The sequence below is a fragment of the Oryctolagus cuniculus genome, chromosome 5, assembly GCF_051225735.1.
Source record: "Oryctolagus cuniculus isolate XC-2025 breed Fujian yellow rabbit chromosome 5, ASM5122573v1, whole genome shotgun sequence".
NCBI lineage: Eukaryota > Metazoa > Chordata > Mammalia > Lagomorpha > Leporidae > Oryctolagus > Oryctolagus cuniculus.
This window is the reverse complement of record NC_142871.1, coordinates 152392654-152420326: the sequence shown is the minus strand read 5'-3', so window position 1 is coordinate 152420326 and position 27673 is coordinate 152392654. Positions and strand designations below refer to the sequence as shown.

The following is a 27673-nucleotide window of genomic DNA, read 5'->3' as shown; positions in this document are numbered from 1 at the left end:
TAGCCTTTGACACTTGGATCATGATTCCAGCTGTGGATTCCTTTGAGCTTCTCCTGCGTGGAGTTCCCTGAGCTTCTTAGGTATACAGATTAATATGTTTCATCAAATCAGGAAGTTTCCTCCATTGTTTCTTTTCCTTTTTCCATCCCCTTTTTCCTCTCTCCTTTCCTTCTGAGACTCCTGTTATTTATCCCAGAGTTCTCTGCAGCTCTGTTACTTCTTTTTTTTTTTTTTTTTAATTTATTTTATCTGAAAGTCAGAGTTACACAGAGAAGGAGAGGCAGAGAGAGAGGTCTTCCATCCTCTGGTTCACTCCCCAATTGGCCACAATGGCCAGAGCTGCACCAATCTGAAGCCAGAAGTCAGGCACTTCCTCCGGTTCTTCCCATGTGGGTGCAGGGGCCCAAGGGCTTAGGCCGTCTTCTGCTGCTTTCCCAGGCCACAACAGAGAGCTGGATGGGAAGTGGAGCAGCTGGGACTCGAACCGGTGCCCATATGGGATGCCGACACTGCATGCGGCAGCTTTACCTGCTATGCCACAGCACCGGCCCCAGTTACTTTTTTTTGTTTTGTTTTGTTTTGTTTTTGTTTTGTTTTGACAGGCAGAGTGGACAGTGAGAGAGAGAGACAGAGAGAAAGGTCTTCCTTTGCCATTGGTTCACCCTCCAATGGCTGCCGCGGCCAGCACACTGCGCTGATCCAAAGGCAGGAGCCAGGTGCTTCTCCTGGTCTCCCATGGGGTGCAGGGCCCAGGCACTTGGGCCATCCTCCACTGCCTTCCCAGGCCACAGCAGAGAGCTGGCCTGGAAGAGGGGCAACGGGGAAAGAATCTGGCGCCCCGACCGGGACTAGAACCCGGTGTGCCGGCGCTGCTAGGTGGAGGATTATTAGCCTAGTGAGCCACGGCGCTGGCCCCCTGTTACTTCTTCATTCTTTTTCCACTTCCATTCTTCAATCTGGATGACCTCAGTCAACCTCTCTTAAGTTTGCTGGTTCTTTCTTCTGCCAGCTGAAATCTGCTGCTAAGAATCTGTGATGAATTTTTCATGTTACTTATTATGCGTCTCCTTTTCAGTATTTCTACGTGGCTTGTGTTATAGTTTTTATCTTTTTACTGATATTATCTATTGTTGATACATTGTTCTCTTATCTTCTTTGAGTTCTATAGGTGTCGTTTCTTTTAGCCTTTGAATATATTTTTTAGTTTTAATTAATACTTTTTTATGTAATTGAGAGACAAACAGACCAAGAGCTCCCATCGTCTGGTTCATACCAGATGCTAACAACGAGCAGGACAGGGTCAGTACCACAGCCAACAGATCAGATCATAACCCAGGCCTACAGTGTGGATGGCAGGAGGCCAATTACTTTAGCTATCACTGCTGCCTCCCAGGATCTGCATGGGTGGGAAGCCGGAGGCAAGACCTGGAGCCAGGAATCAAACCCAGACACTCAAATGTGGGCCATTTAACCACTGGGCTAGCTGCCCACTGCCCTTTGTACATATTTTAAATAGAAGTTTAAAGTCTTTGTCTAGGAAGCTCAATATCTGGGCCTCTTCAGGGAGTTCTATTGATGGCTTTTTTTTTAAAGTTTCGTGTATGGACCATACTTACTTGCTTCTTGGCATTTCTCATAATGTTGTGTTGAAAACTAGAAACTTTAAATAATATAATATGGCAATTCTGCATGTTAGACAACCTTACATGTGCTTGGACAGCTAGATTTCTGAAAATATGTTGGAGCTTTTCAAGCCCCCATAAACATCTCATTCCCTATCCTTTCCCTTTAATCTTTTTGGTTAGCCCATTATTTGGCCTCAAACCCTTAGTTACTGCCTCAGGCAGCCACAGTGTTTGCCAACCCATGGCTCCAACCTTGCCGTAGGCATTGATTTTTGCTGGGTTTTTCTGTCTTGAGTGGAAGGATCGGTTTCATTGAGTGGGCTGTCACTCCCATTGTTTCAGTCCTGTTGAAGAAAAGCATCTAGGGCTTTGACAGGCTTGTCTACCTGCTTCCCTGGCACCTGCAGCCTAAAGATGGCCCTCAAGCCAAGGGAGGGGCAGAAAGGCTTCCAAAGGCCCTGGGAGTGCTGCTGTCGCATGGGGTCGCCACCTCTCTCAGCAACATGAGAACAGGAGCACTGTTAAAATCAAGTTAGTGGCGTCCCAGCTCTTTGGGTATAGCATTTTACATTTTATGTGCGTTTTTACTAGAAGTTTCCCAAAGATAAGATTATTTTTGGCTCTGCAGTTTTGTTTTGCTTTTTTTTACCTTTCTTTTTCATTTTTTATTCCAACCACTCTTCACAGTTTCAATTCCTCTGTCCTACTTTGTTCTCCTTTCTGTTTCTGGACACTTTACCCCTAATTAGTTCAGATTCTTTTCCCCCTGCTCTGAAGTCTGTATACATGGAAATCGGGTTTTGAAAAACACTCTTCGGGCCAGCGCCACGGCTCAATAGGCTAATCCTCCGCTTGCAACGCCAGCACCCCGGGTTCTAGTCGTGGTTGGGGCGCTGGATTCTGTCCCGGTTGCCCCTCTTCCAGGCCAGCTCTCTGCTGGGGCCCAGGAGTGCAGTGGAGGATGGCCCAAGTGCCTGGGCCCTGCACCCCATGGGAGACCAGGAGAGGCACCTGGCTCCTGCCTTCGGATCAGCACGGTGCGCTGGCCGCAGCACACTGGCCAAAGCAGCCATTGTGGGGTGAACCAACGGAAAAGGAAGACCGTTCTCTCTGTCTCTCTCTCTCTACTGTCCACTCTGCCTGTCAAAAAAAAAAAAAAAAAAAAAGAAAAAAGAAAGAAAGAAAGGAAAGAAAGAAAGAAAAAGAAAAGAAAAACACTCTTAGGGGGGTTGGGAAATTCTCCAGAAATAGAGAGAGAAGATGGTGAAGTTCCCCTGTGATTGAGTAAAAGCCCACAATGGAAGACATTTCCCCCCAATCAGGGCTTCCCCCTCTAAACACTTCTTCACAGACAGCGAAGCACACAGAAATGTTTCAAGTTAATATATAAATCAATGATCAGTATAATCTAAAATTGCATGCCACAAAATATTGTTCTATTGATTTTCATATGTTCAACACAGCACATACACAGTCACCTCTACACACACTAAAATCTTTTTGACTATACATGAAACAGAGGGGATACTTGCTATAGCTTGGATATAATTTGTCCCCAAAGATTCACGTGCTAGAGGCTTGGTCCTCAGTGTGGCAATGCTGAATCATGGATTCTTTAAAAAGTAGGGCCTGGTGCAAGCAAGTGGGTCACTGGGAGTGCTGCTCCGCTCCAGCCCTCAGCTGCCCTCACAGTGAGTAAGTTCTCTCCAGAGTGGACTGTTATAAAATGAGGCTACCATGTGCATGGTCACTTTGTGTATGAGACTATTTCTCTTTCCAATTTTTTTAAAGATTTATTCATTTTTTTGAAAGTCAGAGTTACACAGAGAGAGAAGGAGAGGCAGAGAGAGAGAAAGAGAGATCTTCCATCTGCTGGTTCACTCCCCAAGTGACCACAACAAAGCCATGAGCTTGGAAATCCATCAAGGTCTCCCACGTGGATGGTAGGAGCCATCTTCCACTGCTTCCCCTGTCACATTAGTAGGTAGATAGACTGGACGTGGAGCAGCCAGGACTTAACCCGGCTCTCATATGGGATGCCTGTTTCACAGGCAGCTGCTTAACCTGCCATGCCACAACTCCAGCCCCTCCCTTTCTGTTTCTTTACTGTGTTGTGATACAGCCAGACTGGCTCACACCAGAGGCTAACAGATGGGACCACCTGATCTTGTACTTTCAGTCTCTTTTCCTGGTAAGTACCAGGCCTCAGGGATTTTGTTACAGTAACAACAACAGCAAAAATAGACTAATGAGAGCACTCATTATTAATTTTATAATTTTATTTAAGAGTCAGAAAGATGGGGAAAGAGAGAGAGAAAACCCATTTGCTGGCTCTCTCCCCAAGAGCCTGCAACTTCAGGGCTGGGCTAGGACAAGAGCCAGAAGTTGGAAACTTACTCCGCATCTTCCATGCGGGTGGCAGGAACTCAGATACTTCAGCCATCACCACTGCCTCCCAGGGTCTGCATTAGCAGGAAGCTGGAGTCAGAAGCCAGAGCTGAAATCAAACCCAGGTACTCTGATGTAGGATGTAGGTGCATTAACCACTATGCTAAAAGCCTGGTCCCTTGTTATTATTTCTTTTTTAAAAAAATGAATGAATGAACACAGAAATAGGTGAGTCAATTTTCTGAAATCAAAAAGCTTTGCATTTCTTTGTGGTTCACAGAACTAACATGACACAAATTGGGCACCAACTGTTTAGAGAGTAAAAACTTTCCCATGTTGCTATGCTTCTGGCCTTAAAGGAGTTCTGTTGTGAAACTTAGCCCAGGTTGTCACAAATCAGTCTTTGATCAAAACAGTCGTCTCATACTTTTTTTTTTTCCTGCCACAATTACTGAAAAGCCAGATCCTTTGGTGACTGTTCCAGACTCACTCCTAATCAGAGCTACTCTCTGTTACCTACAACCCCCTTAACTGAGCACTGAGTTACCCAAGCTTTAGACTTTCATTTCTAGTATGGATGAAGGGAATCAAAATATGCCCTGTAAAATATGCCATGGCAGTACAAAGACCATTCTGAGCTGAAGGCAGTTGAGAAACAAGAAAAACTCTCTGTCTTCTTCTTTCCTGCATAAAATTAAGGTATAACTCTTCCTTGAGTTTCTATTTGTAAAGGTGTTCCCCTCTCTCACACCAGGAAGAATAACTCCCAACCACTGGGGATGACAGTGAATTCAATGAGCCTGCATAGCAACCCTTACTCACTATACGTTTCCTAGTCACTTCCTCACAATTTCACACCCCTAGGAGCTCACCTCCACATCCCACTTGCTTTATCTAGGCACTTCTTCAGAATTTATTACCCTTTGTCAAAGTAGTATATAAGCCCAAGTCTAACCACTTTGGGGGGGGGGGTTCACTTCTTTTTAGTGAGATAATCGATGAGCTTTGTATGTCTTTTCTCCTGATAATCTGCCTTTGGTCAGTTTAATTTGCAGGCTCTGACTATAGAACAGAAGAGGACAGAGGAAGACAATTTCCTCATCCACATATACCAGGACTAATTCCTAAGTAAGAATTATTGCTGTCTCATATTCAGTTCACACTAGAGCTTTCTTCCATGCATTTGATCATTATTTTCTCATTTAAAAATGCATGTTGATCAAGGACTATGCTGAGGGACAGGAGGTGTAAAATATAAGAAGAAACGGCCCCTACTCTCAGGCTGTGAAGGGCAGGAATGAATACGTAGCGAAATGAATAACTGACCGAGGGGAGGAGGGCAAGCATTTCTACTTGGAGATGTCAGAAAAGGTTTCACAGAGGAAAAAGGCCACGGGTTAAAGAATGAGAGGACATTCCCAAGTTGGTAGGACAGAGGGGAATAGGGGAGACTTCGAGGCAGAGGGAGCCACGTGAGCAAAGGCTGGGAGTGCTTGCCGGTGGGGACCTGCAAAGAGCTGCACACCCCTTTATGCTCTGCCTGTGTGAAAGGCAGGGTAGTAGTGCTTAGAAGTATAGACTTTAAGGAAGGCTCAAATCCCAGCTGCTCCACCATTTTTGAGCTGCATGACCTGAGGTAGGTCATTTCACCTCTTGGGTGAGGTTACATAGCACAATGATAGCTGTGCCTACAGCATAGGACTGGTACGAGAAACAAGCAAACCTGAGGCTTTTAGAACTGCGTCTAGCACGATTTTACTTTTTGTTTTCATTTTTCCCATTTTGAACATTTATGTAGACACAATCATATGATTTATGTTTTCATGTAACTACATTATGTTTTGTTTTGTTTTTGTTTTTTAACCTAGTGAGCCGCGGCACTGGCCAACTGGCTTTTGTTTTTTGTTTTTGTTTTTGTTTTTTTGGTAGGCAGATTGGATAGTGAGAGAGAGAGAGACAGAGAGAAAGGTCCTCCTTTTGCCTTTGGTTCACCCTCCAGTGGCCACCGCGGCCAGCGCACCGCACTGATCCGAAGGCACAAGCCAGGTGCTTCTCCTAGTCTCCCATGGGGTGCAGGGCCCAAGCACTGGGCCATCCTCCACTGCACTCCCTGGCCACAGCAGAGAGCTGGCCTGGAAGAGGGGCAACCGGGAAAGAATCCGGCGTCACGACTGGGACTAGAACCCAGTGTGCCGGCGCCACTAGGTGGAGGATTAGCCTAGTGAGCCGCAGCGCCAGCTCTACATTATGTTTTGAAGTTCATCTGTACTGATGCGTGCATCTGGAATTCACTCATTTTCCTTTGTTAACTCGTCGTGTGTCCGTGTCCTAGCGCCCTGGGGTGATCGTCGACTTTAAGGAACAAGGACTCCGGCTCTACATTCCCGGGCCACTTGTGATTGGTTCTCTGAGAGTGTTTGCTGTGTTTTCAAGATTGGAGAAGAGACTAAGGTTCTTGAGATTTTGTAAAAAGCATGGGGACTGACCATTCTCAATCTTCATCAAAGTTTCAACCAAAAAAAAATCCTCGCTTCCCCACGGGATGGTTGAGTTGAATAATTATAACTGGGTATCGCTGGGCACCACGTGCTGTGTCAGCTCCTTCACGTGAATTATCCTACTTTAATCTTCAAAATTAGCCAAGTGAGCAAGTGCATTTGTTGGCTAGGGCTGCCATAAGAAAGTACCGCAAACTAGGTGTCCTAAACAGAAATCTATCGTCTTGCAGTTCTGGAGACCGGAGGTCCAAGGTCAAGGTGTTGGCAGGGTCGGCTCCTCTCAAGGAATGCGAGGAGAATCTGTCCTAGGCTTCTCTCCTGCCTTCTGGTAGTCTAGCACCAATCTGGTGTTCTTGGCCTGTAGATCTTTGCCTTCCTCTTCAAACAGTATTCTCCCAGCATTTATCTTGTCTAAATCTCCCTTTTTATAAATAAAACCGTTATCTCAGATTAAAGACCCACCCTACTCCACTGCGGTTGATAGGCGATCATTTGATGAATTACATCTGCAGTGACCCTGTTCCCAAGTAAGCTCACATCCCGGGTTATGGGGGTTACGGCTGCAACAAATGATTAGGTGCAGAGAAAGTGGTAAGGACACTATTCCACCCATTCGAAGATAAGGAGACCTAGAGAGGCTATGTTAGTCAGTTGAAGTGGCTGGTGGGGGCTCTCAGGGTTCACATGGTACCTGTTGGCTCTGAGATGGGAGGGGAGGGAGATGCTGTGGACCTCCAAGAACCGCTGGGAAGCCACAGTAACCTGGACCATCGGCAGCTGCCTGTGGAGCTGTTAAGAGGGGCGGGGCAAACTCTGCAGTTAGACAAATCTGCATGATCTTCAGAAAGTTATTCAAGCTCTCTGAGCCTCATTACTTCCTCTGTAAGAGGAGACGATGGCAAACGCCTGATGAAGCTGTGAAGACTGAAGGACACAGGAGAACGGCTGAGAAATGTAACGAGGCTCTCACGTAGACACCTAGCGCTCATCCACCCATACAAAAAATGGACCGTGACCAACATCCAGATCCCCACATCCGGGGCCCTTTCAATTAACTTAATTTATGTCATTAAGTGCGATCTTTGACCAGAAACATTCAAGTAGCAATCAAGGCAGGGAAGGGTCATTTCCCAGTGGGGAGTGCTGCTGGTTTCTGGGGCCGGACGCTTCTTCCTGAGCCACTGTTCCATGCAATGCAGGAAGGTTGCCAACCCTGGCCCTCAGGCACCAACACAGCAAATTCTAGCAATGACCTTCAGTCATTGTGCAGCACCCAACACCACACACATTTCCAAGCTCTACCCCAAGGATGATTCCAGCCACGGCTAAGACCCATCGGACATCCCATCAGGACTCGAGCCTGCACCCTTTGGGAACCACACAATCATGAGCACAGGGACAAGTGCACTGTGGGTGCTCAGCTGGCACTAAGTGAGTGCTCTTGACTTCCTCTGGGGTGACGCCTCTCACTGCTAGACTTCTCCAGCCCCACCATCCACACCCTGCTCTGGGAGAAACCGGGGCAGTTTCCAGGGCACAGTTCCAGGAGGTGGGAATGGTCCCTCAGGTTGGAAGGCAGCACTGGGAGCCCCTTCAAAACCGTGCAATAAGTAAAGTTGCCGGATATAAGCGCCTTGGGACCACAGCTCCTTATCACCACCTCTATTTGCATTTCTTGAGCCTCTGAATCCAGGAGGTCTACACAACACAGAGCTCTGGAAAGTCCCAGCTGAAGCCACCACATCACGCAATCCTGTTTATACTGTGTGTGTAGACATTAGCATGGTACGGTCATGCCAGGCACTGGTACTCACGCGAAAGCTTAGTGGTGACTCCTCCCTTGGAGAGAAGCTGTTTTTTGAATTACATCTCACTCTTTCCCCTTTAACAATAAAGTCTGATGTTAATAAGTATTCCGAAATGGAAGGCCGCCATCCATTGATTTAATCAAGCAAATGAGTGCCTACCCAGATGTGTTAAATTTGGTTTAAACACGGTCAAGTTTCCAATACTCAAATGCAAGAGGTTAAAAGAGAAAGAAAAACACAACTATTACTGAGTGAAACAGAAACACTGCCCTGCGAATGCCGGCTGCAGCTGAGCATAGTGGCTCGCTTTACTTTCAGATAAATTGTCATTAAAGCAAAACCTAGATAGGAGAAATGCGAACCCCCTCTCCTTCAACGCTATCCATTGTGTTCAAATTCATAAGCAAGAAAGCGAAGAGCCAACCTTCCTCTTTAAGAAAATATGAAAGTTGGCGCTTTGAAACAGAATTCCCCGCGCTCACACTGTGAGTGATAACTGCATTCAGATCCAACCGGATCTGCAGCCCCTGTCCAAAACGTTCATTCTTCTCAGCAGTGAGAATTACCCCACCTGGCACTCACTCTTCAAAAGACTGCTCGTATGAATGAAACTGCTTTCCTGGGGCCCCCGTGCGGAAGCAGCCCTCCCCGCAGGGCTTGGGCAAGCCAGGGAGAGGAAGTCGCTGGGGAGGGGGCGCGGTGGCCAGCTGGGGCTGGGGCTGCCCTGACCGCGGGCTGCCTGTGCTCGCTCTCCTGCCCGAGATGCAGTCTCTCCATGCAGAGGAGCTCCTGCTGGACGAAGAGGATGACATTTTCGGGGAAGGTAAGCTCGTCTTTCTGGCAGGAGCCATTCAGGTCCTACTTTGCTCTGTGTTGACACCGCTGGAAACTTTTTGCCTGGCTTGGGCAAGGACTCCAGTGTTGTGAAATGACGAAAATCAAGCCTTCTGAGTGCGACAGGCATTGCAGGCATCAAGCTGCCTCCCAAGGACCACGAGGCAAAGGGGGGGGACAAGGGAGTGGAGTGGTTTCTCCAAATGCTTACTGTTAAAAGCATGACTTGATACATATTTACTTTAGATTGAAAGATAGTCCTAAATCTCTCTCCAGTTCCTCTCCTGTGTTGTCTTGTCTAACACCTTGAGGGATGCCTGTCACAGTGCTTGGTGTGCCTGCACTTCCCATCTCTTCCTCTCTCTCTCTCTCTCTCCCAATCTTTCACTCCCTCTCACTCTCTTACTCTTCCTTACACTTATTGACACCCACTCTCTATTAGCCGTTCCCTGCCCCTTTTCTCCCAGGCAGGGGTGCTGAAGCCTAGAAGCTTCCATGACACCCACTGGCACTATCTGATCATCCACTCTCACTTTGTTGTTCTCCCATAAATTGCCTCTGCAGTGGTATTTAGCTATGAGGGCTGCGATTTTGAGTGGCTGGAAATCCATGGCTGCCTTTTCCAATGCATTCCATGAGGCTGGGTCCCAGGCAAGATCTTTTCTTATATTTGGGACTGCGTAAATAATTGGGAATCTGGACTCTATGACTTCATGAATTTGGCTAATTTCCATAGGAATCCATTTAGGCATTAAAAAAATCTCTATCAAGTAAATATTTTAAAGGACCAGTAGTAAGTTTCTCTGTGTATATGTGTGTGTGTGTGATTAACCAAGTAATACAAAATCACTGAAGAACAATGAAAAAGTATTACATAATAAGAACTCCTTGTAATCTGGTTATCTAGAACATAGCTACTGTCAACAGTTCATGTCAGTCTTTCCATTATTTTGTTCCAGCCACAGATATATTGAAAATCATAATTTTAGATTTTATCACAAGTTAAGTAACTTGCAGAATGTCTGCTCAAGCCAGATTCTCAAGTGCATTGCTTTACTTTGATGGCAGGCATTTAGAGATATCATGACTTTGAAGTTTGATTTTAGGCTAAGATCTTCAGCTCTCTCTTCTCCCTGAAAATGTTTTCTCTAGGTTATACCCTCCTGGGCACTAACTCCCTGTAGGGTTCACAAGATGTTCCCACCTAGGATGGTAAGCCTGCACGAGTCAATTTGGTAATTATTCACCTGACCCTCCCTTCAGGCACGGGGTTCCAGGCCATGCAGCCCACATTTCTGCACACAGAGGGATTTTCTCCTTTCCACCTGGCTGTGGTGCTAAACAGCACCACCTACAGACTGAGGGGGCACTCTGCGTGCTGTGTGGCGCCACCCTGAAGGGAAGCATGGACACCTCCCCAAAACGGGCTTGAGCGAACTGTAGGACCCGTCTCCTGAACACTCCGGGTTAACAGCCACGGGGTGGAGTCCAGCTGGGAGACGGGGGCTGCCTGTACCACAAGGTTTCCTCAGTTGTGTATTGGGTCACTAATGCCTATCCCGTTGAACAGACTGTCTTCAGAGCAGACTCAGAATACGCGCATTGAGCTTCACTGTGAGGTGCATTGCCCCTTGCAACCTGGGCATCTCATTTAACTGAGTCCTAGAGATGATGGACAGAATCCTGGCAAGGCCAATATCTGGTGAATCCTTACACAGAGTCACAGCTCGTGTTGTCTAATATGTGGGCAGGCTTACCCGGCAGGCACCTGACCTTCAGTGTGTTCTGGGTGGGGTCACCTCCGGGGTGCATTGCCTGGGCTCTGTGCCTGGGCTCTGTCCATCCATCCACTCTGTGCCCTTACAAGGTTGTTTCATCTCTCTGTTCTTCCACTAAATTTGCACTAAAATGGGGTGCAAATTTCATGGAGCAGTGTGCTGATTACATGTTGCTATAGAGAAAGACTTTAGTATAATGTCTAAAATATGGCACAGACTCAAAAGATACGAATTTCTCCTATATTTACAAGTATGGGTTTATAAAATGGTTATGATTAAAGGGAATTCAGCATTTGTTCACATGTCTATTTAACGTAGTAGGTTCAAAGTAGGATTATAAGTAACTTTTCAGAGGTTCAGCATGATAGAGACACTGGACAAGCTGTTAGGAGCCGGGATTGTAACGGTGCCTCTGCTGATACACAGTTGTAGGTTCTTGAGGAAGTCATTTAACCTCTTTGAGCTTCATTCTTTACCTAAAGCAGAAGGGTTGATTATGCACTCTTTAAGAGCTCATTTTTTAAATTCCAGTATTCTACTTAATCTTTTCTGCAGTGTGACATATGAGAATACCTTTAAAAGTTATTGAAAAATGGAATTACAAGTGTAAAAATTTATGTGGGTGCAATTTTTAAAATGCATGCATACTTTTTCATGATATGCTTTTTCCACATTTTATGAAAAAAAATTCTACCAAAATAAACTCATACTATTATTTCATTCTTCGATGAACTTTTTGAGGTGCCCTTGGCTGTCTTCCTGGAATAATTCATGCTTGTCGTCTGTTTCATCTGTGCTTCTACTCACTTAATAACCAAGAAAACAAAAAGGTTTTGGTACAATGAGTATCTACTAACTCAAAGGACAATGCTCAGAAGCCTGTTATCATATGTATATATTATATAATATACATATAAATATCATATATATAACTTATTTTAGAATTATGGATGGCATAAAAATCTGGAAAGAAAAAATAAGTCACGCTCACAGTGTATTTTGTAACTGCCTTTCTGAGGTCCTGTTTGCATCAGCTATTGTTTTCTGTGGTTAAAGAAAATGTTGAGGTTCACAGAGCCAAGACGCATTGATGTGTAACTTTGCTCTTGTTACAGAGCAGGCTTGCGTACGATCAGAGAGAGAGCGACCGCAGACCTCAGTATTTATTCTCTCTCACTCTGTCTTCTACACGCACACCCCCTTAGGTTTGCTTTCCAAACCCCACTACCAACATCATCGTGTCATTTAGAAGATGGTTACTATTAAGGAAATATCCTCTTTCTTGGGAAAATGATCGATTTGATTATCAAGGTACTGAAAAACCAGCACTCAGAATCATAGGCTCTTCTCCCTTGTTGCTTCAAGCTTACCAAATTAAAAGGCTTTCATTGGTTTTGTTCTGTGTCATCTGGACAGCCAATCTGATACATATTAGTGGAAACAGCTGGATGGGTGAGAACGGGAATGAGAACTCTAACAATGATGAGGATCATCGTCATCATTGGAAAAAGAAAGAAGGGCCTTGCAGAGGGGAGGCCTCGGCCAGCTTTCCAGAACAGAGCAGAACTCATGTGTGGGAGGCAGCAGTTGGCCGCGTGCTGGTCAGTCAGTGTTTCAGCAGCCAGAATTTCCCCCTGGCACACGTTAAAGCTGCGACACAGTCTCCCAAGACACCCCAGTCCTCATCGCCTGCTTTGCAGCACTGCTCAGTCATCTGCCGTCAAGTGCAATGATTAGAACAATAAGACACCGCAAGTTCACAACATGTGTGCCAAGTATTTCTCAGGCTCTTATAGTCTCTGCACATTTGCATGCCTAGATCTTGCTCAGAAAGCCAAGGGGAGCTTCCAAGCTTCTGCCAGATCTTGGAATGCCCCCTTGCACCTGGCAGACCAACTAGGAACATAGAGTCCCCCTCCCCTGAGAGGGAAAACTCTCCCGGATGGAGACAACCCAGCAAGATGCAGCCAACTCAACCATTAGCTGCCTGATGCTCTAAGAAACAAACAGATGAGTGGAAAAAATGCCACTGCTTTTTAACCAAATCACTCCTTTCCCCAAACCAAGGAGTTAGCGCTCGTTCTGCTTCAGTGGAAACCTCAGCTCAGAAGGCGCGAGAGAACCGACACACGCCGATCAGAACTGGAATTGTAATTGGGGTAAACGCCTGCTTTTTGTCTTTCTTAGAAGACCGCTTACAAAAACCAAAGTACTAGTGTTTTTTAAAAAGAGGTAAATAATTATGTAGCCTGTCATAATCTGGTATATTTCAGTAGTGTCTACTGAATGACGTTTGCCCCTCCCAAAATTAAAAGAAGATAGAAAGGAAAGGAGAGAAATTCAACCAGGAGTCTGAGCAAAACCAATAAATCCTGGAAGTTCAGACTGACTAGGCGAGGCTCCACAGAAAGAGTAGAGAAACAGGATGGAAGAGCCCGGCCAGAGAGAGCTGGAGTGTTCTGTTTCTGCCGCGTTGTACATCTTAGATAAATGCAATCCTTGCTATTTAACGTTGTTGACCATTTCACAAAAATTACCTGGGGTTCTCCACTGCACCCAAGCAGTGGTTTTGGAGCAAGGATAGGGAGCAGCTGGTGTAGTTTCCTGGGTTGAAAAGAACTGACTGCTCTGCTTTCCCTCTTTGCCGGACTGCTTAGATCAGTTTCCACCCCTGGATTCCTGGATCAGCGCTTTGGTTGGAACTCATTTTCCTTGCTTTCTATGTCAAGTGGTGCGGAGCAGACACAGGCCTCCCCACAGTAATTCATGCCTGGATGACCTCTGCCTGGGATTACTGCAAAGCGTTCTCTTCCCATAGATGTCTAGGAAGCTTTCTTTGGCTGGTGCCAAAGAGATGGTGTCATTTGAGGGGCACAGACTAAAATAGCACGGTGCACCAAAGCTATGCAGGCTGTCGGCCACCAGCCCACCCCTCTGATTCACGCCCTCCGGCGACCTCAGGGTGACTTATTTATGTCAGAGCAATGCCAAAAGGGGCCCAATATTACAAGGAAAGCATTTCAAATGTTTATTTTTATATGTCTATGAGCAGCCAGCTAAGTCTCCATTTTTTAGGAACCTTCTAGAATGTGTCTTCTGGAGCCAAAAACTGAGAGAATACACACACCCATTGTATGTATGGCGATTTTAAAAGAAAAGAAAAAACGTGTCGTTATGGCTAAAACATTGAAATAAGTTATGAGGATTGCTCTTTCTTCTCCCTCCTTGATAGGAGCCACTTCACTTACTGGAGTCAATGTATTTATTAACGAAGGAAAAGTCATGTATCCAGTTAGCTGTGCCACCGGTGTTTTACTGTGTTTAGCAAGTGTCAGCTTGAACAACTTCTGATTTATTTTTGGATGGCTAAATTCTGCTTGTGACTGTTTGCTGAAAACTGTGATTTTAGCTAAGATTTTTTTTAAAGATTTATTTATTGAAAAACTGGGAGGGGGGGACAGAGAGAGAAAGAGAAGTCTTCCATCTGCTGGTTCATTTTCCCAAATGGCCACAATGGCTGGGGCTGGGCCAATCCAAAACCAGGAGCCAGAAGCTTCTTCCCAGTCTCCCATGCGGGTGCAGGGGCCCAAGCACTTGGGCCATCTTCTACTGCTTTCCCAGGCCATAGCAGAGAGCTGGATCGGAAGTGGAGCAGCCGGGTCTCAAACCGGAGCCCATATGGGATGCTGGCGCTTCAGGCCAGGGCGTTAACCCACTGCGCCACTGCGCCACAGTGCCGGCCCCTAAGATGTTTAAAATTGGGTTGATTTCAGAAGAGTTTTTAAAGGTGGAAAAGGTATCAGTTGAGCTGAATTCTGATGACTGTTTCAAGTCCCAGAAGAGGGACACAGAGAAGTTGGAAAGGAGAGGGGATAGACTAGAAATAAGTAATGAATTGACCTGCCCCGTGAAACTAGAGGGAAATGAAGCCAGAAAAGTGAGTGCTGGAGGACGCTGAGCATTCTCATGGCTCCTCTCCATTGAGTTTGCTCCAGGCTCCGTGCAGTGCTGTCTATGGGGAGGCTGAGTATGGATGTGGTTGGCTGAATGTCAGGGGAGTGGTCCCATAGCCTCTGCATACCCAAAGTGAAGGGGACACATGAAGAACCTGGACTGCTCCATGCCTGTTGATAGGCAAACCAGGCCTAGTGAGCTGACAACCCACTTGGTGCTGTGTAGACAGAACATATCCCGTTAATCAGATGGGATAGCCCTTTGAGAAGAGAAGAACCTCCCTGCTCACTTTTAGACATTTTTAAGGGGGAGATCTTGGCCCATGCTGGAGGAGAATCCAAAGGCGGATAGAATGATAGATTTTACTCCAGAAGGAAAAGGAATAATTATTTCTCTCTATTACCATCATTCTTTCACATGTGGACTTTCTGTCCCAGACTTTTCCATACCTCAACTTTGTGTCACAACTGCTTAAGGCGTAAGACACCTACGGAAAAAAAGTTGGATAGGGTATAAAAACCTTGCACCTTAAAATGGAAAATGTGAATTTTTGGGTGGGCAAGGTGTCTATTTTATCACTTGAAAGAGAGAATATGCTTGTATCAAAATTTTCATTAAAAGAGAACCTAGTAAACTGAAAAAAGACCCTGTAGGCATTTCATTTCCTTCTGTATTACAGAGTTAGCCCTAAAAAAATAATCATTTTTGCCGGCACCGCAGCTCAATAGGCTAATCCTCTGCCTGCGGCACTGGCACACTGGGTTCTAGTCCTGGTCGGGGCACCGGATTCTGTCCTGGTTGCCCCTCTTCCAGGCCAGCTCTCTGCTGGGGCCCGGGAGTGCAGTGGAGGATGGCCCAGGTCCTTGGGCCCTGCACCCGCATGGGAGACCAGGAGAAGCACCTGGCTCCTGTCTTCAGATCAGTGCGGTGCGCCGGCCGCAGCGGCCATTGGAGGGTGATTCAATGGAAAAAGGAAGACCTTCCTCTCTGTCTCTCTCTTTCACTGTCCACTCTGCCTGTCAAAAAAAAATCATTTTTAAATGAAAAGAAAAGAAATAAGTTCCTGCCTTCTGGAAAGTTACGTGGTTTGGTGCCACCTTTTCACTACACATTTTTCTTTCTTTCTTTCTTTTTTTTTTTTTTTTTGGATTGTTGGGAGTTAAAAGTTTAATTAAATATGTACATTCTGCAACTCAAACTGCATGGGAAGATCCTCCTCCACCTGGACTTAGAATATTTTAAATCGTTCATTCAGTGTATGAAGTAGTGAGCTGAAAACAAGAAGAAAACAGCCTACCTTTCAGGTCACAAGTGGAGCCAGCTGGCTGAGCTGTTCAATAGAATGTTTTATTCGTACAAGGCAGGCTTCAAAAAAGCCCCGAGAGAGAGCATTAAGTAAGAAAGCTTCCTGTGATGGGATTCTTTTCTATTCATAATAGCACAATGCAGGGGGGTGGTATTTAATGAACATGTGTAGCATAGCAGGTAAAGCTGCCGCCTGCAACACCAGCTCCCTGCTAATGCACCTGAGAAAAGCAACGGAAAGTGGTCCAAGTTCTAGGGCTCCTGGTACTCACGTGGGAGACCTGCAAGAAGCTGCTGGCTCCTGGCTTCATCCTGGCCCAGCCCTGGCTTTTGAGGCCATCTGGGGAGTGAACCAGCAGACAGAGGATCTCTTCATCTTTCTCTGTTTCTCCCTCTCTCTCTGACTTTCAAGTAGATAAATAAGTCTTAAAAAATGCATCAAGGATTCAAATATGCAGATGTGAGGAGTTTTCCAAAACTTGGTGGAAATGCATATTATGAAAAAAAATACATGGATTTCAATACTTTGTGCACCAAAATGAAATTATCTTTGAATTCCATTTTCCCAAGTTTTTCAAGTGCACTTGTATTATTTTTAAGAGGTTCTCTAAACTGTGTTCAAATAAACTACGTGACTGAAATGTTTGGGGTTGGGGGAGACTCTCCTCCAACTTCTGATGCATCCACTGAGGTGCCCAAGGACGCCTTTGGGGTGACATGTGCCACAGCCCCCTATTAATTTCCACTAGCATCTCTAAAAACTGAAAAATAGCCTAAAAGTTTAAATCGTAACATAAAGCATTTTCAAAAGCCTTTTTAAAGAAAATATTGATGTTTTAAGTAATCCGAAGTCTACAATATGAATAAAAAATTCGTGACTGTTCTTATTCTACAAACGGCTTCCAGAGAGGGGCCAGACCCTTTTCCCAGCCACATTGCTATCCTGAGCACTTTGCATACAGAAATTTTGAAGCCACTGTTGTTGTTTTCTTTTTTTTTTTTAAAGATCTATTTATTTATTGAAAGTCAGAGTTACACACAGAGAGAAGGAGAGGCAGAGAGAGAGAGGTCTTCCATCCAATGGTTCACTCCCCAATTCGCTGCAACGGCCGGAGCTGTGCCGATCCGAAGCCAGAAGCCAGGAGCTTCTTCCAGGTCTCCCACGCAGGTGCAAGGCCCCAAGGACTTGAACCATCTTCTACTGCTGCCCCAGGCCATAGCAGAGAGCTGGATCAGAAGTGGAGCAGCCAGGACTCAAACTGGCACCCATACGGGATGCTGGCACTGCAGGCCAGGGCGTTAACCTGCTGCGCCACAGTGCCGGCCCCATCACTGTTGTTTTTAATCTTTGATTTTTACCGCTCAGACTTCCAAACTAAGGAAAAGTAGCAATACAGCAAAAAGTTTCACCACAAAAGGCCTGGTTCAACCGACCAGTTGTTTGGTTTTAGGCAAATTGCCTAACCCCTCTGCAGCTTCAGTTTGCTTTTCCGACCCGGGAATGATGAGTGATGATGTGCTGATGGAGGTGATGATGATGGTACTGGTGATTGTGGTGGCAGGAATGACAGTGATGTGGGGTAGAGACATGGTCATGGCGGTGGCAGTGGTGATGGTGGAGGTAGTGGTGATGCTGGTAGACGTAATATGGTGGCGGCGGTGATTGTGGTGATGGTGGTGGTAGTAGCGGTGGTGATATGATGATGTCAGTATTGGTAGTGGAGGTGATGCTTATAATGATAGTAATAGTGATGGTAAAGACGACACCGATAATGCCCCCTCGAAACTTGCTGGTGCTTAAGGCAGATAATGATTGAGATCATTGAAAACTATTGAGGATTTAATACATAAATGTCATTCATTATTTAACTGTGATTTTTCTCAGCTGTCCCAGCCTCCCAGTTCCCTTCTTCTTCCCCTGGCCTTTGTCGCAAACGAAGAAGAGCTGGCTTAATCAAAGATACAGGGTTGCCTTCCTGGGAACACAGAGATACCTCTGGTTCATGAATTAGCAAGCCTGATGCCCATTTGACCAAGACAAGGCTTAGGATAACCCCACTGCTGGGCTCAGAATAAGTACCTGATTTCGTATCCATTGCCTAGTAGTTTAATCAGTCCGGTCTCCCTCTGACACTTCCTTGGATACCAAACAGCATTATAAGCTATGGCAGTGTTCTTGTAGAGCAGGGCCCCTTGCTTTGTCCAAAACTGCTGAAGATGAACAACTTTATCAGTCTACAAGACCTACTTCCTGGACAAATATTGACTTGCAGTAAATACATCCCAGTCACTGCCTGCCCTGTCTGCTTCACAACATTCTTCTAAAAAGGGGGATCTAAGAAAGACTAAACATTCTCTATGTTAAAACATTTCTAATCGATAGATAGCACCCACAGGAAACTTTAATTAAATATAGGGTATATGGCCGGCGCCGCGGCTCAATAGGCTAATCCTCCGCCTAGCGGCGCCGGCACACCGGGTTCTAGTCCCGGTCGGGGCGCCGGATTCTGTCCCGGTTGCCCCTCTTCCAGGCCAGCCCTCTGCTGTGGCCAGGGAGTGCAGTGGAGGATGGCCCAGGTGCTTGGGCCCTGCACCCCATGGGAGACCAGGAAAAGCACCTGGATCCTGGCTCCTGCCATCGGATCAGCGCGGTGCGCCGGCCGCAGCGCGCCGGCCGCGGCGGCCATTGGAGGGTGAACCAACGGCAAAGGAAGACCTTTCTCTCTGTCTCTCTCTCTCTCACTGTCCACTCTGCCTGTCAAAAAAAAAAAAAAAAAAAAAAAACAAAACAAAAACAAAAAAAAAAAAAAAACAAAAAAATATAGGGTATAGCATTTTAGGACAGTAATTAAGATTTTAAAGGTGGCCTCTACAATGGCCCCTCTTAGTGGTGTTTTGTTTTTGTTTTCACTTCCTTTGCTTTCTAAATATTTTCAATGGTTAAGCCTCCTAGAGGAAATCATGATAATCCATTTATGTGCATTTGTATGTAAATATATTAATTGCACACAGATGTACAGGAAGACAAGCATTAGTGCAGTTGCTCAATGATAATATTACATGAAACACAACAAATGAATAGAATCAACTCACTGTGAGTTAATCAACAAGTATTTACTTAGCGTGGCTCATAAAAGTTTTAAACTGTAAACAGCACCAGCTATGGTAGAGGGAAACAGGCATGGGTCAACTCAGAGCCTCCCCAGTCCTAGAAAGAAACTTCCCCTTCTGTCTGTGACAAGGCAGCACATCTTATCATTCACAACTCAGACTGCAATGCCAAAGACAGAAAAAAAAAAAACAACCTGTGGGTCTCCCCCCACCTTGACGCCATGCCCAGAAAAACAGGGGCTTATGTCTTTATGGCCCAACAGGAAATGCTGAGCCTGCAATCAGACAGTCATTCAATGGCTCTCCACATATCTTTAGCCTGCGAGTAACCACCGGTTTTACAGACATTTGCAATTGTTCGGGTGATCTTGATAGCTAACTTTGAACCCTAATTACACAAAGTGTTATCACATAGAAAAAGGATTCCATTTTCTCTTTAATGAACCATCATTACCAAAAGATGAAGCACTCAACTATTACTGTAAGTTGAACTTTGTCAATGAACAATATGTGAAATTTTGGTTTCTTTCTTATTGTATAACATTTTTATCTCTTGCTCTACGAAGCCAAAAATATTTACTCTCTGACTCTGTAGAGGGAAACCTTGCCTGCCTTTGGTCTAAGTCATCAGCTTCCAAATCATTTTGCTTCCTCTGATCCTTGTTCCTTAACCATCTCACTATCTCTTCCTCTAGTTCTTCCTCCTTTCAGGAAGAGAATGGTCTTATCGCTATTAAATCCACCCTATGGCAATTTTAATAATCTCTTAAGGAAAATAAATGTTCTGTTACATGGCTTTGTAATGCCAAGTAGAAGGCTAACCCAGCAGTGGACTGAGTTGGAGTGGGAAAGAAATCAAATTCATGGACGGGGAGAAACAGTAGGACCAAGGATCTGTTCTAAGTCAGCACTAGATTGGGTGGGAGAAGACAGCACCCAGGAAGTAGCCCTTCCCATGTATTCTCTGTGTCATTTCAAGGAAAGGGGGGCCCTTCTTCCCATCTGACCCTGCAGATGCACACATCTCTCAACTCTGCAACCCTTGGACCTACTCATGGTGAATGACTGACATGCGAGTGTGACCCCAGGTTGTTGTCCTAGCTTTTCCACACACACACACACACACACACACACGTTTCCCAGTTCACCAAGGAATGGTGGTACCGGGGTCTTAGGGAGCACCTCCCAAAGGAACCACAAATGGGAAGTGCATTACCTTTATGTTAGGAGATTACATAGGATTAGCAGAGCTTTGATCAGCCCCAAACCACACTGGCTCTTGCCCATTGCCCTGCGACTGTAAGGCAGAGCAGCGTGTGTCTGCTCAGCCTGAATATTAATTCCAGAACAAGGAACCCTTTTCAAAATCAACACAACAGGAGAAAGCTAAGAGCACTGCCACACCCCCTGCACATTTAGCGGGGGCCACTCAGCTCCTGGTTGCTAAGCATTAGAAGAAGCAGGAATGTTTAGCTCTCTCGGGCATCTCTGAGCAGTTCTAACTTGCTGGGGGTGGGGACTGGGGTTCGTGGTGGGGCAGGGATCCTGCTATTAAAGAGAGTTAGGTAACTCTCGTGCACTGTTGGTGAACTGCTACAGCCGCTGTGGAAAAGAATATGGCATTCCTCAAAAACTTACAAATAGAATGGCAATATGATCTAGCTATTCTACTTCTGAGTATCAAACCCAGCAGAATTGAAGAAGTCTTGGGAAGATGGATGCACACTGGATTCATGGCAACATTATTCCAAATGGCAAAAAGGTGAAAGCAAGCCCAGCCTCCATTGGTGGAGGACCAGATATACAAAACAGCACATACACATATAATGGAATGTTATTCAGTCTTGCAAAGGAAATAAACTTAGAGACATACTACAACATGGATGAAACTTGAGGACAAAATGTTAAACAAGCCAGTCACTTAAAGCAGGCACATTCAAAAAACAACAAGTAGGTGGTTGGTCGCCAGGGGCTGGGGGAATGAGTGGATAGGGAGTTGTTTAATGTGCATATAATTTCAATTTTGCAAAATTAAAGTTTTAAGGAGATTGATTACAGAACAGTGTGAATGTGCTTAATACCACTGAACTACACACTTGGAATTGCTAAGATGATAAATGTTGGTATGTGTATTTTGCCACCATTATTGCATGTGTGTCCACATTTTCTAGAAGGCATTTGGAATGGGCACAGCAAAAGCCAGGAAAGAACCAGGCTGTCCCTGAGAGCCTGCAGAGCAGCTGTTTCCCTTTAAGCCACGTAAGTCCAACAGGAGGGAGCTGAGGTTTCACAAAAGCCAGAAGTGGCTGTGGGAGCTGCCTCCAACCAAGGCCGCGCACGTCTGCACTCCCTTAGGGAGCCTGTGTGAGTATTGGGAATGGGATTCTTGCTGCTAACTCCTGCCCGGTTAGGAATTGGTTGGGGATCTCTGTGCAAATACTCTGAGGCTGGCACTCACCCCAGCTGTCTAAAGAAGAGGCTAACTAGAAGGTGTAACCCCAGCAGGAGCTTAAGAACTATGTACGGATATCTACTTATTTCTTCACCCGTTCGTTGAAGGGATATCTGTTGGAAGCCTGCCACAGGCTGGGATTCATTCTTTTCCGGCTTTTAGAACATGGCAGTGAACAGGGCAAAATCTCAGGCCTTGTGGAATTTTACTGCATTGTAGTGGAGGGAGCCAGACAAGAGACAACTGCGTACAAGGTCACGTGTTCATGAGAAATTTTACTGCAGCGTAAGAGGGGCAGGGATGGTGGGCTGGGAAGACTGTGTTGACAGATTCCCAGAGCCTTGAAGGTCAGAGTCTGGCCATCTGGGCGTGTGGGGAACATGCTCCGGGAACAGCAAGGAGGCATGGTGTGGCCGGTGAACAGTGTGGGTCCAAGAGAGGTAGGGCTCTGCCCTTCTAGCGATGTACAGGCCTCTGTGAGGACTGCAGTTTTCACTCCGTGTGAGATGGGGAGACCCTGGCCAGTGTGGACCAACTGATGTCATCTGATTTGCCTACAAAGAATCATTCTGATCAGTGTAACCAAAGACGGCTCTGTGGACTCAGCCTGGTGTCTGGAAGATTGGTGTTGCTCCTTCCTGACACAGGGCAGGCTGCTGGGGGAACAGGCATGGCTGAGGAGGGGGTGGCTGTGTGGGGCAATCAGAGCTCCAGTCTTGGACAGATCCAGTCTTGGATCCTTATAAACAGTGGGTAAGTTCAGAAAGTCCTGTTCTAAGTGGCCAGAGCAGGGGGCACTTGGGAGACATCTGTTGACATGTTGACTGCAAAGCAGCAGGTACACATGTGAAAATGATCCATAGACGTATCCCAGCCTCTGGGCGCTGGGTGCGGAACCTAAGTGGGCTGTTGCATAAGACCAGGAATCATGCGATACACTCTGCTCGACCCCATCGGAGACCGCAGGAGAGATCTGCAGGGAAGGGCGGGAAGCCTCTGGGCAGGCTCCTTGGAGGAGAACCTTTGAAGATGAGAGCCTGCGCCGCCTTGGGAGCAGGGTTACCACAAACACAAGAACCGAGCAAATGCACATGAGTGCTTACCTCCCTGTGCTCTCCCCGCACGGGGTGCTGTAGGCACCAAGCTCCAGCTCAATGGCTCTAAGGCTATGCACGAGGTTTGCAAAAAGCTTATGAAAAATGCCCATTGTGCATGGATTTCAAAAATGTTGTGCTCCCAAATCAACTTATATTTTAATTCCATTTTCCTTTAAATGTTGGGGTCCCCTCGCCCACTCATAGACTCTCAGCTAGAAGCAACCTAGAGGATTGTGAATACCCCCAACAGAAGGCAGGGTCAGCTCCATTACTAAACTCCCTCCCTTTCTGCCTTCGCAGGCTTCTGTGAGCCTCTCTGTCACACATCCATTTAACAGGCAACAGCCAGCAGGCAGCACATTTGCTTTTATTTTAACTCAAATCCCACAAGCCATGTCTTCCATCACTTTCTTTATTCTAATCCTGGAGGGGAAAAATTGTTCTTCCTCCTTTGTATTCTCAAAAACCATTAAAAGAACATGAACACACCAGCAGCTCTCCAAACCCTGAAATAGCCAGACCAATGCTGGTTTTTTCCTCCAGGCACTGGAGTTGAATAAACAATATATCCGCTGCCGACAACAGGGCAAGTGTGTTCTGAGTGGTGAAGAAGCCCGAGTGTCTGGGATTTGGTTCTGAGCAGGAGGCACATGGCCCACAGCTGTTGGACTTGGATCCTCTGTGGATGTGGTCCCGGGGCTGAGAGGTACTTGTCAGAGGGGCCTGTGTGCCATCACAGATCCAGCATCCAGGGTCATCAATCTGACTCAGCCACTGGCGTGTGTGCAGAGAACAAATGAGAGCAGGCGGCTCACTAGGCTAATCCTCCACCTTGCGGCGCCGGCACACCAGGTTCTAGTCCCCGTCAGGGCACCGGATTCTGTCCCGGTTGCTCCTCTTCCAGGCCAGCTCTCTGCTGGGGCCCGGGAGTGCAGTGGAGGATGGCCCAAGTGCTTGGGCCCTGCACCCCATGGGAGACCAGGAGAAGCACCTGGCTCCTGGCTTCGGATCAGCGCAGTGCGCCGGCTGCAGTGCACCAGCCGTGGCAGCCATTGGAGGGTGAACCAACGGCAAAAGGAAGACCTTTCTCTCTGTCTCTCTCTCTCTCACTATCCACTCTGCCTGTCAAAAAAAAAAAAAAATGCGAGCAGGCAGCCACTTGTGTCCCCCTACCTCCTCCCCGGAGCCCCTCGAGGCACTGTGGGGAAGGGTCAATGAAGGCTGAAGTAGAGCTTTGCATCCCCTAATCCCCACTTCTGCAGGGAGAGACAACGGATTCTGCCGCTGCCTACAGCCACTCTGTAAATGCAGCTTGGATTCCATGAAGGTACCTAATCCAGGATTGCTTGGAGAAGCAGCGCCTTTGGAGATTTGCTTTAACCAAAGCCCTTGGATGTGCTACTCTTGCTGAGAATTGTTCGCCTCCAGCAGCCTTTGCGCAGCTGACCTATTTTGAACGTGACAGCCGATTACGCTTTGGCGCGTGCATAATTCATTAGGTGCGAGAGCGCTGTCAGCGCGCTGATATTCCAGCAGCTTGGCTTGCCCGGCTAATTATGGAGGGTGACAGCGCCGCGTCCTGTTGTCACAGCTCGTACCAAAGCTGCCAGAACCGGGCCTGTGCGCGCGCACGGAGGGGAACCCGGGCCAGGGCCCAGCTCCTGCTCCTACCAAAGGCTTTGTGGGTAGAGCGAGCCGTGCTGGGGGAATTCGGTTTCCACTTTCACCTCTGCTAAGTGAAACCCTGCGCCCTCGGGATGGATCTTGTATCCAGGATCCCAACTGTGCATAAAACGTGGCTTCAGGGGGGAGGGGCGGGCTGAGAGTGGTGGGGGGCGGGGTGGAGGCGGCAGACCCTCCGCAGTTTGGGGGCCTAATGCTTCCCAGGCCTGTGCAGGAGGCCCCCAACCAGGAGCCGCGCTGTGGGAGCTCCTGGGACAGGAAGGTATTGCACAGCTGGCCAGGCCTCCTCTGTGGCCTCACTGTGTCCCCGAGGTTCAAGCTCTCTAGCTGCCTCTGACTTGGCCTGATCCTGCTCAGACCCCGGTTCCAGATGCGAACAGGGCTGTGAGGATTAACAGCCAGCAACCAAGTTTTAAGGAGTCAAGCTGCAAGCCCGTAATTCCTCCTAAAATCGCCTCCTTAAATGAGTGGGCTTCAAGTTTCTGCATTAGGGAGGAACTGACTTCTGGAACGATCTTTGCAAAGTTGGGGGGGGCAGGAAGAGGGAAGAAATTGAGCAGGAGTCCAAGCAAAAATATCCTTGGCCTAAATGGAAAGGGAAATGAAAATTAAAGGAGCTAGCTGTGGAAGAAATATTAAAAATATAAACAACTGCATCGAAGCACATTTTATTATTTTCCAATAATCAATAGGTAGTTATTAATGAGTATCAAATCGGGGCAGTGTCAGGGAGATTGGAGCAGGAATTTGGCCTAGTGGTTGAAATGCCACTTGGGACACACACCTCCTTACAGGAGTCCCTGGGTTCAAGTCCCAGCTCCAGCCCCAATTCCAGCGTTCTGTTCATGAAGACCTATCTCTGACCTACCATCTGATGGCAGACGATGGCTCAAGTAACTAGGTTCTTGCCCCCTTACAGACATAAGCCTCAGCCATTCTAGCCCCAAAGAAAGATAAAATCAGAATGCATCCCTTGCCCCTGAATCTCAGTTCACTCTCAGGCCCTACTGTTTTCACTCCACCTCCCCTGCATTCTTCCCCAGGTTCTCTTTTCCTTGAGACACCCTATGGGAGCCCCAAACTAAATTCCCAGTTCTCAGCTTGAGCCCGACCCAGTCCCAGCTGTTCTGGGCACTGGGGAGTAAACCACTGGGTAGAACACACTCTCTGCCACTCGGATTTCATTAGTTAATGAATAATTTAATAATGTTTCAAAATTGGAGGAAGATTTATGTATTTTGTTTGAAAGGCAGTTACAGAGAGAGATCTTCCATCTGATAGTTCACTCCTCAAATGGGGGCAACAGTCGGGGCTGGGCCTGGTAAAAACCAGGAGCCTGGAACTCCTTCTGGGTCTCCCACAGGGGTGGCAGGGGCCCATATGCTTAGATCAACTGCTACTGCCTTCCCAGGCTCATTAGCGGGGAGTTGGACTGGAAGCGGAGCAGCCGAGACTTGAATCAGAACTCCAATATATTGGGATGCCTGTGCATTGCTGTTGTCATGGGTAGCGGCTTAACCTGCTGCACCACAACACCAGCGCTGAGGAAGGTTTCTTTATAAAGAGATGACTTACAAAGGTGGGGGGCATGTCATAGGGATGGGGGCCAGGTGAGAGAGGAAGACGTTTCTAGAACCTGCAAGAAGAGAGCGCTGTGGAGATAAGGCTGCCCGAGGGAAGCATCCATCTTTTGTGGAGGTGCTGTTGGATGACCACAGTCCAGTGTTGTCTCTGATGCAAGAAAAGAGTTTGAGGTCAAAATGTAGGTAACGGTCAATGGAGAAGCAAGATTTATTTGCAAGCAAAGCTAAAGGATGCATTCAAGGAGTGCAGGCATGCCCAAGAGACAGCTGCACTCTTGGGTCCATCCTTTTATATGATCTAGAAAAGGCAGGGGAAGGGACCTTATGATGTGGTAGTTATGCTGCCACATGGGATGCCCACATCCCATATCCAGGTGCCTGTTCCCATCTCAGTCCAATCCGACTTCCTGCCGATAGGTCCTTGGTTCCCTGCCACCCGTGTGAGAGACCCAGATGGCATCCTGGGCTCCTGGCTTCAGCCTGGCCCAGCCCTGGCTGTTCTGGGCATCTGGGGAGTGAACCACAGCTTATATAAGATCTCTCTGTCTTTCCATCTGTCTTTCAAATAAAGAAATAAATAAATCTTTCTAGAAAGAGACAACGGAAGGACTTTATTGTAAAGTGGTAGTGAATTTGGACTTTTAAAAGCCTGTGTTACCAAGCAATTAGCACTGTGCACACACATGGATATTAATAGTATCCGATCACTTCTACTTCATTTTGAGTTATTTTATACTCACTTTAATATCTTCAGGCAATAATGCTTGTTGTTTAAATGTTGGCTGTTTCCACCCATGAGGTTCAGAACTCTAAGAGTTTATAAGTTAATATTTTACCACACGTTCTATCAGTCTAGAAAACTGGTTCCTCACATGGGATCTGAGGACCCCGAGGTCTCTAAGACCTTTTCCAGGAGTCCCCAAAGGCCTCAATATTTGTTAAAAGCACAAAATATTCCTGGGATAAAAATGTTTCAAAAAGGCTGATCTAGAATATATTATTGTATAAATTGGTCTTGAGATTAAAAAAAAAATTGGGGAACTACTGATTATGTTATGGCAGAAAATGGCCACTATGTGTAATGCAATAATAATGCCTGAAGAATCCAGTCTTTAAAAAAAATAGACTTATTTATTTATTTGAAAGGCAGAGTTACAGGGGTGCAGGGGAAGGTGCTCCCCAAATGGGCACAATGGCTGGGCTGGGGCCAGGCTGAAGCCAGAAGGCTGGAATTCCATCTGAGTCTCTCACATTGGGTGGCAGGGGCTCAAGTACTTGGGCCATTTATGCTGTTTTCCCAGAAGCATTAGCAGAGATCTGGATAAGAACTGGAGCAGCTGGGACTCAAACCAGCACTCTGATATGTGATGCTGGCATTGCAAGCCTCGGCTTAACCCAATGCGCCACGGTGACAGCACCACGAATCTGGTCTTGAGTTTCTAGAGAGGAGAGGACTATTTGCTCTATGTGGGGAGCATGTTACTTCCCAGGAACTTTGACAACTTGCTGGCCATCGTCCACCCACGCAGCCCTCCAGGTCACAGGGCACAGAAGTGA

The 27673-nt window shown here is 46.7% G+C and overlaps 1 protein-coding gene across 7 annotated transcripts in view; it reads left to right on the top strand.

Annotated features, from left to right (window-relative positions):
- RIPOR2 (RHO family interacting cell polarization regulator 2) overlaps positions 1-27673 on the top strand; it is a 229014-nt gene that overhangs the window by 102521 nt on the left and 98820 nt on the right. For 3 of the 7 annotated variants that reach the window (XM_017344960.4, XM_008262486.5, XM_070074339.2), the window contains exon 1: positions 8968-9142. The exons of the other annotated variants lie outside the window; for them this stretch is intronic. In XM_017344960.4, the coding sequence (XP_017200449.4) occupies positions 9082-9142 (61 nt within the window). In that variant the 5' untranslated portion in view covers positions 8968-9081. Of the gene's footprint in view, positions 1-8967; positions 9143-27673 lie in introns of those variants that run through there. 7 annotated transcript variants of the gene reach the window in all.